We start from the raw sequence: 13,668 nt of genomic DNA, 5'->3' as shown, positions 1-13,668 counted from the left end.
AAACATAGGCTCGACCCTAACCAAGCCCTAACCGCCCCCAAGCTTCATACTTTCACTATAAATACACATACCATAATTGTCCAACTCTTTGTTAAATATTTTCAATTAAAATAACATTGTCGGCTTTTGTAATTTATCACTTACACCCAAGGGTACTTCCAATAACTTGTTTTATATAACAAAAACTTGTCAACTTAGCGTAGCCTACGAAGAACAATGAGCACTAGCCTAATAAAAATAAGACTTTATTCCTTTTGATCATCAAGTCAAAGTCCATAACTTATTATTCTCAATTTCTTTTCTCACTTATTTCTTATAAATTATATTTTTATTCACATCCAAGCCAAGTCTAAAACTAAAGGTTTCCTTCCACACCATTAAAGCAAAATACAGAGCAGACATTTGTAACATAGAAACCAAAAAACACCCTTTGTCAGAAAAATGACATTTGTAATCTCAAACCTTTCTCCATCACTTGTTCAAAAGCCAATATTTTCATTTCCATATACAAAGCTTGAATCACTTTTAAATTAGAAGAAAGGTAATATTATATTTGTTTGAATCTATTATAGAAATAATTTATGATATTACAAATAGTTTAACAACTTCCATGACCCTTAACCAAAACTATTATGTTTCTTCTTTATATCTATTACTTCTTCCTTTAAAATGATAATATAATTATTTGTCTATGTGTATTTCAATGTTAAATGTAATTTTAGTGAGGTTTGAGTCTGAGGAAGAACAAATTCGAACTCTCTCGATGTACTTGAGTTTATTAGATTGTAGATGTGCATTTTAAATTTTTGGACTTATACGGATTATTACTAGATTGGTTGGACTTTGAGTTTGTAAAATTATTGTACATTTTGTAATATAAATGAGTTTTAAAACTGATGTAGTAAAAAAAAAAATATATAGGCCGACCAAAGCCCGACCCTAAAGCCCTTAAAAGAGGGGCTAGGGTCGGGTCGTAGCTTTGAGATTTAGACTTGTGACCGGGACCCGACCCTACCCTATGCCGACTTTTAGGCGGGCCGACCCTACCTAATATATGAAGGGCTTTAAATGTTTAGGGCCGGGCTAGCCCGACCCGGCCCATTGCCCACCCCTAATGCACGGGCCTACAAGCTAGTATATATTATAGCTCTACTCTCTTCAATTGATGAAGCGTTTATAGAGTGTCCACGTGTCATGGCTAATTAAGAAAAAATAGGAGATAAAATAGGAAACAAATATTTATCTTTATCTTTAGATATATATTATAGCTATACCCTCATAGAGACTTCAGTTTTTCCTAAACTCTATTACTAAATATAAAAAAGTATGATATAAATAAGGAAACAATTTCATTTTGAGTTTCATAGACTCGCTCTCCAATTTTTTCTAACCACTATAGCTAATTACGAAAAAACAATCCCATCTAGAGTTTCACAGAATCTCCAATTTTTCCTAAACAATATAGCTAATTACGAAAAAAAATAGGAGACAAAAAATTAAATTGCTAAAAACAATAATTTCCACCGAAAACGATTTTCCTAAAACCCTTTCGATTTGATACGTCATCCACTGTGTGATTTAGACATTTATTCAGTTAAGAATTCAAAAAATCACAATTACGACCACAATAATTACGACATATTCCAATTCCTTAGATATATATTATAGTTATACCCTCACCAATATATTTTTTGGAACACTCGCAAGGACTCCAGTTTTTTTCTAAACCTATTACTACTTATAAAAAAGTAAGATATAAATAAGAAAACAATCTCATCTAAAGTTTGAGAGAGTCTCTAACTTTTTAGAAACACTATAACTAATTACTTAAAAAATAATATCATCCTGAGTTTTCACAGAGTCTCCAACTTTTCCTAAACACTATAACTAATTACGAAAAAATAATTTCATCTAGAGTTTCACAGAGTCTCCAACTTTTCCTAAACAATATAGCTAATTATGAAAAAAAATATGAGACAAAAAACTAAATTGCTAAAAACAATAGTTTCCACCGAAAACGATTTTCCTAAAACCATTTCGATTTGATGCGTCATCCACAATGAGATTTAAACATTTATTCATAGTTAAGGATTCCAAAAATCACAATAATTATGACATATTCCAATTAAATTTATAAATTTATAAATTTTCAACACACACACACACACACACACACATATATATATATATATCGGTAATTTTCTAAAAAGTAACTACTTAAGTTAACTTACAATAAGCACGTACGTAAATTTTCACCTACAAAATGAATTCAAACATAATTTTTTGTGGTTATAAAGCACTCACTATAATGATTATCTTCCCAAAATTTCAGTTCATTTAGGAAGACAATTCAGTGGAATAACGAGATTAAGTTAAAGTGAACGTTGAGCTTAAATAAATTATATACCAAACCAAAATAAATTACATATAGAAAATTAAATTATACAAAAAATAACATTACAAAATATATAATAGAAAATGAAAAAAAAAATAACGGCAAAGCAATAATGACAAATATTTTAAAACATATATAATACTAAATGAAACTAACATCAAATAACAATTAATGGGGAACCGAAAACTGGATGCAAATGCATCGAACTAACCTCAGATAATATTTAAAAAGAAATCAGAAACTGGATGTAAATGCAAGAATTAAACTAATCTTAAAAAATAATTAATAGAAAATCGGAATATGGATACAACTGCATTAAACTAACCTCAAAGAATAATTAACGGGAAATCAAAACTTGAAAGCAAAGACATCAAACTAATATCAAAAACTAATTGTCGGGAAATCATAAACTTGATGCAAATCCATTGAACTAACCCTCAAAGATTAAATTAACGGAAAATCGAAAACTGGATGTAACTGCATTGAACTAACCTCAAAGAAAAATTAATTATAAATTGGAAACATGATACAAATGCGTGGAACTAATCTTAAAGAATAATTAACGGGAAATCAGAAACCGGATGCAATTGCACTGAACTAATCTTAAAAAATAAACTGGATGCAAATGCATTGAACTAACCTCAAGAAATACTTAATAGAAAATTGGAAACTGGATGCAAATTCATTATATTAACTTCAAAGAATAATTAACAGGAAATCGGAAACTAGATGCAAATATAACTTTATCAAATAATAAACGATAAATCAAAAACTGTATGCAAATGCATTAAACTAATCTCACAGAATAATTAATCGGAAATCAGAAATTGGATGCAAATGCATTGAACTTATCTCAAAGAACAATTAACATGAAATTGAAAATTGGATGCAAATGTATTGAACTAACCACAAATAATAATTAACGAGAAATCGGAAACTAGATGCAACCGCATTGAACGTACTAACCTAAAAAAAATAACGGGAATCGGAAATTGGATTCAACTGCATTGAACTAACCTCAAAATATAAATAACGAAAAATCAGAAACTAGATGCAAATGCATTGAACTAACCTCAAAACATAGTTGGATTATATGTTGTGTTTTGCATTTAAAATTGTGTTTATCTTATCTCTTTCTGTATGATTAGTAAGTCCTTGCTATTCAAGTAGCTTCAATATATAGGAACTTCGCCTTATTAGACAATCTCACAAAACTTCAATCAAACTTCTATTATTAAACAACCAAATGAAGTTGAAGGGTTTTATCAAATGTGAGTTTTTCTTTAATAGAGAGTAAAGTTTTACATTATAAGAAATTTGGATGAGTGATCAATATAGTATTAATATATAATAGTTTTGCATATTTGCAAATATTTTTTAGAATAATTAATATAACAACATCCGTTCGTAGATAATCTTTGCAGATTTCACATAGTAAGTCATGCATAATTTAAAGAATAATTAACGGGAAATCGGGAACTGGATAATCTTTGATGATCCAATATAGTAAATCAAACATAATTTATTTTTTATGTCATGTTTGCAAGGACACTATAGATGGATCAATAGAAGTTTGTATTATACACCACATTGGATAATTAAAAGGAAATAAAAAACTAAATTCAAATACATAACTAAGCTAAAAGAGTAATTATTGGGAAATCAAAAATTTTATGCAAATGCAATAAACTAAACTCAAAAAATAATTAACTAGAAATCGAAAACTGGATGCAATTGCATTAAACTAACGTCAGAGAATAACTAACGGAAAATTAGAAATTGGATGCAAATCCTTGAAAAATATTTAATGGGAAATCTTAAACGGTATGCAAATATATTAAACAAACCTCAAATAATAATTAATGGGAAACCAAAAACTGGATGCAAATGCATTGAATTAAACTCAAAAAATAATTAATAGAAAATCAAAAACCGAATGTAACTGCATTGAACTAACCTCATAGAATAATTTGTGGGAAATCAGAAACTAAATGCAAATATGCATTGAAATAACCTCAAAGAATAGTTAACGGGAAATCAGAAACCGAATGTAATTGCATCGAACTAACCTCAAAGCATAAATAATAAATTGGATGCAAATGCATTAACCTAACCTCAAGAAATAATTAACGGAAAATCAGAAACTGGATGCAAATTCATTGAATTAACCTCAAACAATAATTAACTGGAAATCGAGAACTATATACAAATGCAATCTTATCAAATAATAAACAAGAAATCGGAAACTAGATGCAAATTCATTAAACTAATCTCACATAATAATTAATCGGAAATCAGAAGCTGGATGCAAATGCATTGAACTTATCTCAAAGAACAATTAACATGAAATTGAAAATTGGATGCAAATGTATTGAACTAACCACAAATAATAATTAACGAGAAATCGGAAGCTGGATGCAACTGCATTGAACTAACTTCAAAAATTAAATAACGGAAATTGGAAATTGGATACAACTGCATTCAACTAACCTCAAAATATAAATAACGGAAAATCAGAAACTGAATGCAGATGTATTGAACTAATCTCAAAGACTAATTAACGAGAGATTGGAACCTGGATGCAAATGCATTGAACTAATCTCAAAGACTAATTAACGAAATATCAAAAACTGGATGCAACTGTAATGAATTAACCTTAATGAATAACTAACGGAAAATTATAAAGTGGATGCAATTGCACTGAACTAACCTCAGATAATAATTAACGAGAAATTGGAAACTTGATGCAACTGCATTGAACTAACCTCAAAGTATAATTAATGAGAAATTGGAAACTGAATGCAATGTACCACATTGAACTAACCTCAAAGAATAATTAATGAAAAATCATAAACTTGATGCAAATGCGTTAAACTAATAACCCTAAAACATGTTTGTATTATATATAGGGGGAATAAATGTCTCGACAAATATAGTTTTGCATTTTAAGTAGTGTTTATCATAATTTTGTTATTATGATTAAGAATGTCATGCTATTCAAGTAGCTTCAATATTATCTTCGTCATATTGAGAATTCTCACAAAAACTTCAATCAAACTTTTATTATTAAATCTAACAACAAAAAGAAGTCGATGAGTTTTATCAAGGTTTGATGCTTCATTTTTATAGAGATTGGTGCAAGAAATTTGAATGACTGATTAATATAATTTTCATATCTCATAACTATGCATAGTTGCTAATATTTTTTACAATAATTTAATATAACGACACCCGTTCGTAGGACGGGTTCGAAAGCTAGTTAAATTTTAGAAGCAAAAGAAGAAAGCATTTCATATTTATTATTTCAAAATCTAAATAAATTATGGTCCGAAGTAGGGGTGTCTCTTTTTGCCGAATTTCTGATTTTTCCGAAATCCGACCCGAAATTGGTCCGTTCTCGTGTAGTTTTTCATGGGCCGATTTTCCGATTTCTGAAAATTCGGAAAAAAAATTGGATCGGATTTGAATATAATTCTAAAATCCGATCCGATCCGAAATTTCCGATATTATTGCCAATTTATTATGAAAATATATACTTCTCTCACTATCCACTTGATTAGATCTCGACCGTTCATTCATTTTCTAGTCTTTTACTTCCAAAAACAAAACAAAAACATAACCTAGCCGCTACTTCCCCACTTGAATTGGACCACTCTACTGTCATTACACCGTCTGCTATAACAACAATGATATGGAAAAAAATGTCATTGAGTCATACAATGACTTCCAGACCAATCCAAAAGCCAAATTCCAATAGATAGAATATTATGTAAAACTACTTAGAGTCCAAGACCATAATCCATTATTTATGCAGATACTTCACGCTTCAATTTCCACACACGAAAAAGATTGAAACATTACAAATACCCAAACCTCAACGAAATGCAATGCTTGCTATTGGTGGTCGCGGTTCTTTTTCTCGTTTTTTCTTGGATCACTTGTTTGAATGAAAATGGGTTTTCTCAGTAAACAAGTGCGTATTGTTGTTGGTACATTTGTGTTGTGGACATGGTTTTCTCTCCCTACAATGAACATTAGCGTATGATATTCCAAAAATAATTGAAAGTAAAGAGATCTTTGAAAATTTACCAAGTATTCCGAAATTTCCGAGTTATTCCGAAATTTCCGAAAGTGGAAATATATTTTGAATCCGAAAAAAAATTGGATCGGATTTGGCTAGCATATTAGGTTCCGAAAAAAATTTGGAAAAATTCCGAAAGAGGTTAATCCGATCCGATCCGAAGTCACCCCTAGTCCGAAGGCATATACATGATATTACCCCAGTGTAAGCAAGCTAATTAGTAATGGAATCTTGCACCATCCCTGAGCACACCACACGTCTAAAGCTTAATGGTTTTATCTATAAGTCGAGGTTTCACAAGTTCCGTATGAGGTGCATGATCGCATTAACAAAATCTACATGAAAAGTTAAAAGCACGCCATATTTTCTCATGTTTATTTGCAGTAAAATGAATATGAAGATGAATGCCAAACGCATGGTAATTTGGTTATGAACAGAGTTGTCTGTGGATGATAAAAGGAAAAGAACGAGAAAGAAGAGACCAAAAATTGCATAAATATACATATAATCTAATGGCTTGCACATAATAGTTAGTTATAATGATCTGTTCTCTCCTAGTACCTAGTATGTTTAACTCCTCGGAACTGAAAATACTTGCAACAAGCAGACAATATGCTTCACAACACGTTCAGGGGCGGCTCTTAGGTCTCCGGAGCCATAGGTGACTTCTCAAAACGAGGCTAGGCGACTTCCTAAAACAATGGCAAACAAAGAAATAATCAAGAAACTTGATTTTTTCAGATTTCAGTTTTGGTTTATCTTAACAAACATAATTGACGTGGAAAGTCCATTAGGTTTACTTGCATTTTTGCTAACCTTACAACAAATAATACTCAATTTGAATGGATAAAAGTAAAATAGTGAGCCAGTCTGGTACTGGGCAATGATATCAAATGGAAACTGGACTGTACTTAATCTACTAATGTTTAGATGGCGAGAACTACTAAATCTACCAATGTTTAGATAAAAAGAACGGTAAAATGTAGAAGCTAAAATGTTTAAAGAATACTATATAACATGGAGAGAACCTGTATATGATTGCTTGTAAAAGTTTAAAAACATAGTAGTATCGTAAACATATCACACAACAATCAAAGTAGCGAGGAAGCCTATATGAGTATATCTTACTAAGCTTGAACGGATAATGATACTGCCATACAGGGTTTCTTGAAATTATGTTTATAATGTAGAGCTTGCTCCTAAGGTGACCAAAACAGGGATCTTAATTGTGCTTACAGAATACAAGGAATCCATTATGAAAGATGAAAACTAGAGAAGGTACGGAAAACAGAATGCACAATTTAATACCTAAACCTTTTTCCACACCCAGAAGCATGTACAGCATAGGTTCCAAATTTATGTCAAAGATTGCACACAAGTAAAGCCTCTGCTCCATAACTATGGAAATTATAAAGGAAGTTGGTTTCAGGAAAGTAGCATCTAAAGTAAAAACTCGGACAACATCGATTGTATTAGTGGCCAAGTGAGCTTAAGTTTCCAGTAATGAAAAAAAATTACAGGGATTCAGTCATTCAGACTTTCAGAGTACATGAGTTGAGAGAGTACAGAGAGGGGGCAACATAGACTCACACTATCATCTTCATCATACCTGTGAGGAATGCAGTTGGCAGGCTCATCCTGTTTCTTTATCCAATCTAACTAATGTTTTTCTTTCCACCAGGAGTAATTTCTACTTCAATACCTCAACACGTCCTTTCGTATCTATCATTTCCTTGTAGAACTTGGTTCATGCTTCTGTGGATCTCCTCAGCACGTTAAAGTTACATCTACAATTGTTCTATTATATATTTCTTTTCACTTACATCTGTCTATACATGTCTCAGCTCGTCTCTGTAATTAGTTTCTTGATTATTTAATCTTCGGGTATGTTTGATTTGTGAGAATTATTCCCACACATATTTTGGAAAACAATAGGGTGACATCCTACATGTTGGTTTCAGTGGGATTCTTCCCACTTGAGCTCTAATATCACCCAATCTCTTCCACTCCACCCTACTTACAGAAACATTCCCACACAATCACAACTAATTAGTGGTGAAAAGCTCCCACAAAATCAAGACTTTGACTCAAAATTACCTAAAACTTCCATTTTGTGAAAGAACATGTAGAGTCTTATTGACATGAAATGAATTTCTCTTTAGACTGGTGTGTTATAGGTTATAGGTTGAATAATACAATGAATAGAAATTGCCCATATAATCAGCTAAGTTATATACTAGGGGTACTATATTCTTGAATCTATCCGGCAATCAGTTTAAAAAAGTGGATCAATTTTAAAAACTGCAAGATGAAACTACAGGATTTTGACTATAACACATTCCTCTGCCATTTATCGTACATTTGCATTTCCGGTGCTGAGTACATCAGCAAAAGTATACAAGTAAAAGAGGAAGCACTTTTATGTCAAATAGAACTAATATTTGAACATTACAAAAGAATGATTCGAGGCTTGACAACTACAAAAGATATTACATAAGGAAAAATGGCAATACAACTTCACAAAATGAATAAAGATTACCTTTACCGAGCTTTGCCCCGCAAGAAAATAATTAGTTGATGAAGATTCCCAGCATAAATAAAAGGACTAAAATTTCCTTTCTTCGTGGCAATAGGTCATCACCCAAGAAAAGGATATATAAATTTAGAGTCCAAAATTGCACATTTGCACATACTCCATTTCATAGTCAACATACTTTGTCCATAAGGGCCGGAATTGATTCATGGCAATGTCAAGCCACGGCTTCATGTTTCCATTGTAGTGTATAACTGCCGCATTGCTGATTTCATCCATGCTTATGCTTGGATTGTACCCAAGCCCAAGCACATGCCACGACTTGTCGAGTGGCTTTGTTGTGGAGTAGAATGTGATCAAACCAGGTGGCAGTGTTCCCAATTTCCATAATGCACGATTTTCATTCTAGCAAGCAAAAGAAAGACAAAATCAGAACTTCATGCACATACTCAAAGCAAAGCATACACGGAATAATATGGATAAAAAATGAAAGGTAACTAAAGTGAGACATGTGACTTACCAGGTTCTGCCAATAATGGTATTCCTCTGTGCTCTTCTCATGCCTCCAAGCATCAAGATCGAAAAAATTCATTCCATAAGCCCAAGCACAAGCTTTGGGATTGAACTTCTCTCTGATTAACGGATGAGAGAAGTTCATGTACTGTGCATAACGATGAAATGAACCAAAGCAAGTCTCAACAGCAGCATTCACCTTCCCATTCATATCAATCTTCCATAAACCAGTCAGGTCCTTTTGCACTACAACATCATCATCCAAGAACAGTATCTGATGCAACTTCGGATACATTTCAGGTAAATAAAACCGAAGATGATTCAACATAGACAAGTACTTGGGGTTTCTAAACTTCATATTATTCGCATCTTTAGTAGCGTTCTCAGCCCTATTCTCAAAGTAAAACTTCTGCAAATTTGCCGACTCAAGCTGTCGAAGAACTGGCACATAAGAAGAATTCAAAAACTCATAATCCTCTATTGCTTTCACCTCAACATGAGCACTGCCTTGAGGTGGCCTCATCTTAAACCAAACTTGCATTGCTGCAAGATTCATCCTATCGGTAACAACATGAAAAACATGTTTCCAAGGCTCATCCGCATTACTAATCGCCGAATTCACGACAACAGAAGCAGCAATCACATTATCCGAAAAAATAGCATAATGATAAAGACTTGGATTCTCAAATTCCAACTTAACCCCATCATCCATATACTTCTCCGGATGCGCTATCTTTTCACCAACTAGTCTCATTGCAAGACAATGTAGACTCTTGGGTATAGATTTCGCCGCAATTAAACTCGAAAACGCCCCATGTTTTTTCGCCTTGTTAAGTTGTTCATTCACAGCAAATATAGTATCCTTAAGCTTCTGTATCTTCAACTGATTATCAAAACTCTCTTTTGCGTCCGATATCAACTGCCTAGCAATCTTAACCTTATCTTTAACTTCTTTCTCAAATGTTCTCAACACATCTTCATCTATAGGTTGTTCAGTATCGAATAACGACACTTTATAACTAGGCCTAGTAATCAAACTAGTAAAATTTTGACTCAATTCCTCAAAAACCCGAAGTTGTTTGGAGTTATCTAGCTTAAGTCTTCTAGCATAAGAACCATAAGCATTAACAAGGGCAATATGGTCATTAGCTTGTTTATGTAGAAAGTCAAAACGTGTTTTTAACGGATCTGATTTTAATGCTAGAAATGTTCTGTGTATGTAATTGTTATGGTAATAATTATTAAGTGAAGGACTTGTTGTTGATGAAGGTAGAAGGACCTGTTTGAAAATTTAGTAAAAGTTAGAGGATGTGAATGTAATATATATATATACATATATAAAAAAATGTAAAGACTTACTGAATCATGATTGGTTGTGAAGATGATTGATAGTGTAGCTAAAAAGAGAAGTGTGAACATTGACGAGACAAATATCCTGTAGGAAAAGATGTTTCGTAGTAATCCTGCTCCGGAGGAAGATGATGATCGGGTACTTCGGTGTCCAGTACCTGCCATTTTTCTTATCTCAGATTTTGTTCAGAGTCTGTACTCTGAGAAAGAAAGAAAGAAAGACAGCAGGGTTTTATGGTAATTTAAACTTTAGACTGTACGAAAGGAGTTCAATATTTATGTGGAAGTGTTTTAGTGGCCGTTGATTTTTTTAGTTGTGGGACCCACGCGTGGCGTATTGCTGGATGGTTGACTAGAAACTAAAAAGTCGGCAGAGTATCAAAATAACAGGCTTGGGCTAGAAATTTTAATATGGGCCGAGTTGGAAATGATGATAGATACTGATTACTTAATGACATTGGTTCCCGAAGCGAGGCGCAAATTGGTTAAGAGCTGACTTTGATCAAAGAGATCCCTCAAATTAAGGTCCAATTACCAGGTGATGATGTAACTGGTTTGTATCTCCAAAAGATAATTTAACTAAAAACAAGCCCTTGATCCTCTCCTCTAATTGCTCTTACCGATTCATGGAAGTCTTATAGCATATCTTATTTGGTCAATATTGGCTCGATATGCGAATGCCTTTCTTAATTATACTTATGTTCACTTACCAGATTTTGTGATTTATTTTTATTTAATTAATTCTATGATTAATTTAAAATTGTGCTGTCACATTTTGACAATGCATGGAAGCTCAGTATATTCGTCTCCGAGACAGATGGGAAACAATGATTTATTACTCATGGTTGCCGGGAAGTCTGAGGGAGTATAGAAAACGGTATGGTTCATGATGTCCTAGTGATACAAAATTATAAATTGAGAGCGCTATGCATAATGCATGATGGAAGTATGGAACAATGGAGTGAATACAAGGTAAGATAATGAATTGAAATAAGTGTAGACTTTTAAAGCACGGACGCACCTCCTAATAGGCTGTGTCCGCGTAGGACATGAATGCGGTCAAGATGCAGTCAACTAAACTGGACGCGGGTCAAGACTGTCAAGACACAGTCAGGACGCGGTCAACATGGTTAGGATGCAGATTTTGACTTAAAAAATATAAAATAAATCAAAATAATATTAAAAAACTCAATTTTTTCATTTTTTTTGTTTTGTTAAGATTTATGATATGTTTTTAAAGTTTGATTAGGAAATATTAAACTTAATTTTGTGGCTATTTATTTTTAATAATTTTGAATTTATGAATATTGATACATTTAATTTAGTTTTTAATGTTTAATTTATATAAAATAGAATTATAAATATTAATTAATTTCCGCGTCCTTTGCCGTGTCTTCGTCTTACTTTTTTGAGATATAATCGAGTTGCCGCGTAAGTCCACGTCCGTGCAAGATAAGTCTAGACTCTAGATGAAATAGTGTATAGAAAATACATGGGGGGGGGATGAGTTGCAGTGCTGCCAATGCATTACCATTGCACCATGAAATACGTGGGGAGATGAGTTGCGGTATTGCGAATGCATTACCATAGTACCATACTACCATGAATGTGACCTCTTTTCAAGGTAAACAAGGGTGTAGGCCTGTAATGTTTCCCGGTTTCACCATTCTATTGATTATAGAACAAATTCAAAGTTGTGTACCATTCTACCACACCACCATTTAAACCATTTGCCTGCTGCCGTACGAGAAATAGACCAAAGTAACGTTTCCCCATGATAATTTCTCTCTCTTACCTCATTCACAGAGTCAGAAAATCTCTATCAGCTAGAAGGTAATGTTCCCAAGGAATTGAAGACGAGAGGATCTGGTGAGATGAATGCCTGGATTGGGTGGCGACATTTGACTTTTACCAACTCCAGTAAGTCACCCTCTCTTCCCATTTTTCAATAAACATTAATACCATTTCGGCTCATTAACTTTTAACTTAATTACATTTACACCTCTCTCCACCAATTCATTTGTCTCTGTCTTCAAAATTCTGTCCTGTTTAGTTCTCACCAAACAATATATTCACATCACATCCTAAGTTCAGTTTGCGCTTGGAGCACAATGATAGCAAAGATGTATTATTTCTCTCTCATTCTTGCTCTTCTCTTACACTCTAAAGCTGTAGGAACAAGACCATTTGGCACCACCACCACCATGGGAGAGATAGACAAAGCACCCCCACATTCTAAGGTTCCCATTCCATCAACACCAGTAAGTTTGTTGTTCTCTTCTCTGTGCTATATTGGTGTGTCTATTGTTACATATTGGTCCTTATTAATTCTAGGGAAGAAATTAATACTGTTTCATCTATCATTAATTCTAGGGAAGAAGTACAGAAGGTGGTGATGATGAATGTCAAGGTTTAGTAAAGGAGAGTGAGGAATGCGCAATGAGCAAGGCTATGGTTGATCATACAGATTATATCTACACTCAAGACATAAACGAAGTACCCTGATCTTCCAGTTTCTTGTTCCTTGCTATTAATCATACAGAATTTGTGGTGGTGGAGATCAGGAGATGAGACATATTAACCTAGACATGCAGTAGGGGGAGTGGGACAGAAATTATGTTTTATCTTTGTATTGTACTGTTATCGTACAATGAAATTTATATGGACCACTGTTGCATGAGTCTTAGAAATGAAAAATGTTCACATGGTATTCATCCACACCTCCTGGTTCTTGCATATGGAGTCTGTTCTGTACTACCTAACTATCTCTGCCCAAAAAATTTAAGAGCAACATAA

At 33.1% G+C, this 13,668-nt stretch overlaps 1 protein-coding gene across 3 annotated transcripts; it reads right to left on the bottom strand.

Annotated features, from left to right (window-relative positions):
• Positions 1–6,954: 6,954 nt before the first annotated feature.
• On the bottom strand, positions 6,955–11,133 carry LOC147521729 (putative galacturonosyltransferase 9). Of its 3 annotated transcripts, XR_015209078.1 has the most exons (5): positions 10,882–11,118; positions 9,530–10,801; positions 9,016–9,414; positions 7,785–7,874; positions 6,955–7,168 (listed from the first exon to the last, which is right to left on the bottom strand). XR_015209078.1 is itself a non-coding variant. In XM_086584418.1 (3 exons), the coding sequence occupies exons 1-3, from the start codon at positions 11,035–11,037 to the stop codon at positions 9,139–9,141; spliced, it is 1,704 nt and encodes a 567-aa protein (XP_086440544.1). In that variant the 5' UTR covers positions 11,038–11,118; the 3' UTR covers positions 8,799–9,138. The 3 variants fall into 3 exon arrangements, 1 of the variants encoding a protein (XP_086440544.1); XR_015209019.1 differs by lacking the exon at positions 7,785–7,874 and having other exon boundaries at positions 10,882–11,133; XM_086584418.1 differs by lacking the exons at positions 6,955–7,168; positions 7,785–7,874 and having other exon boundaries at positions 8,799–9,414.
• Between the last annotated feature and the right edge of the window lie 2,535 nt (positions 11,134–13,668).

Source organism: Coptis chinensis, chromosome 1, assembly GCF_015680905.1.
Source record: "Coptis chinensis isolate HL-2020 chromosome 1, ASM1568090v1, whole genome shotgun sequence".
Lineage (NCBI taxonomy): Eukaryota > Viridiplantae > Streptophyta > Magnoliopsida > Ranunculales > Ranunculaceae > Coptis > Coptis chinensis.
This window is presented reverse-complemented; position numbering and strand designations above follow the sequence as displayed.

Bases quoted from the DNA above. Each gene is read 5' to 3' on its own strand.
- LOC147521729 (XM_086584418.1), bottom strand. From the start codon at position 11,037: ATGGCAGGTACTGGACACCGAAGTACCCGATCATCATCTTCCTCCGGA. The intron at 10,802-10,881 runs GTAAGTCTTTAC...ATTTTCAAACAG, and splicing joins TCACAACCAATCATGATTCA to GTCCTTCTACCTTCATCAAC. The intron at 9,415-9,529 runs GTAAGTCACATG...TTTGCTTGCTAG, and splicing joins ACCATTATTGGCAGAACCTG to AATGAAAATCGTGCATTATG.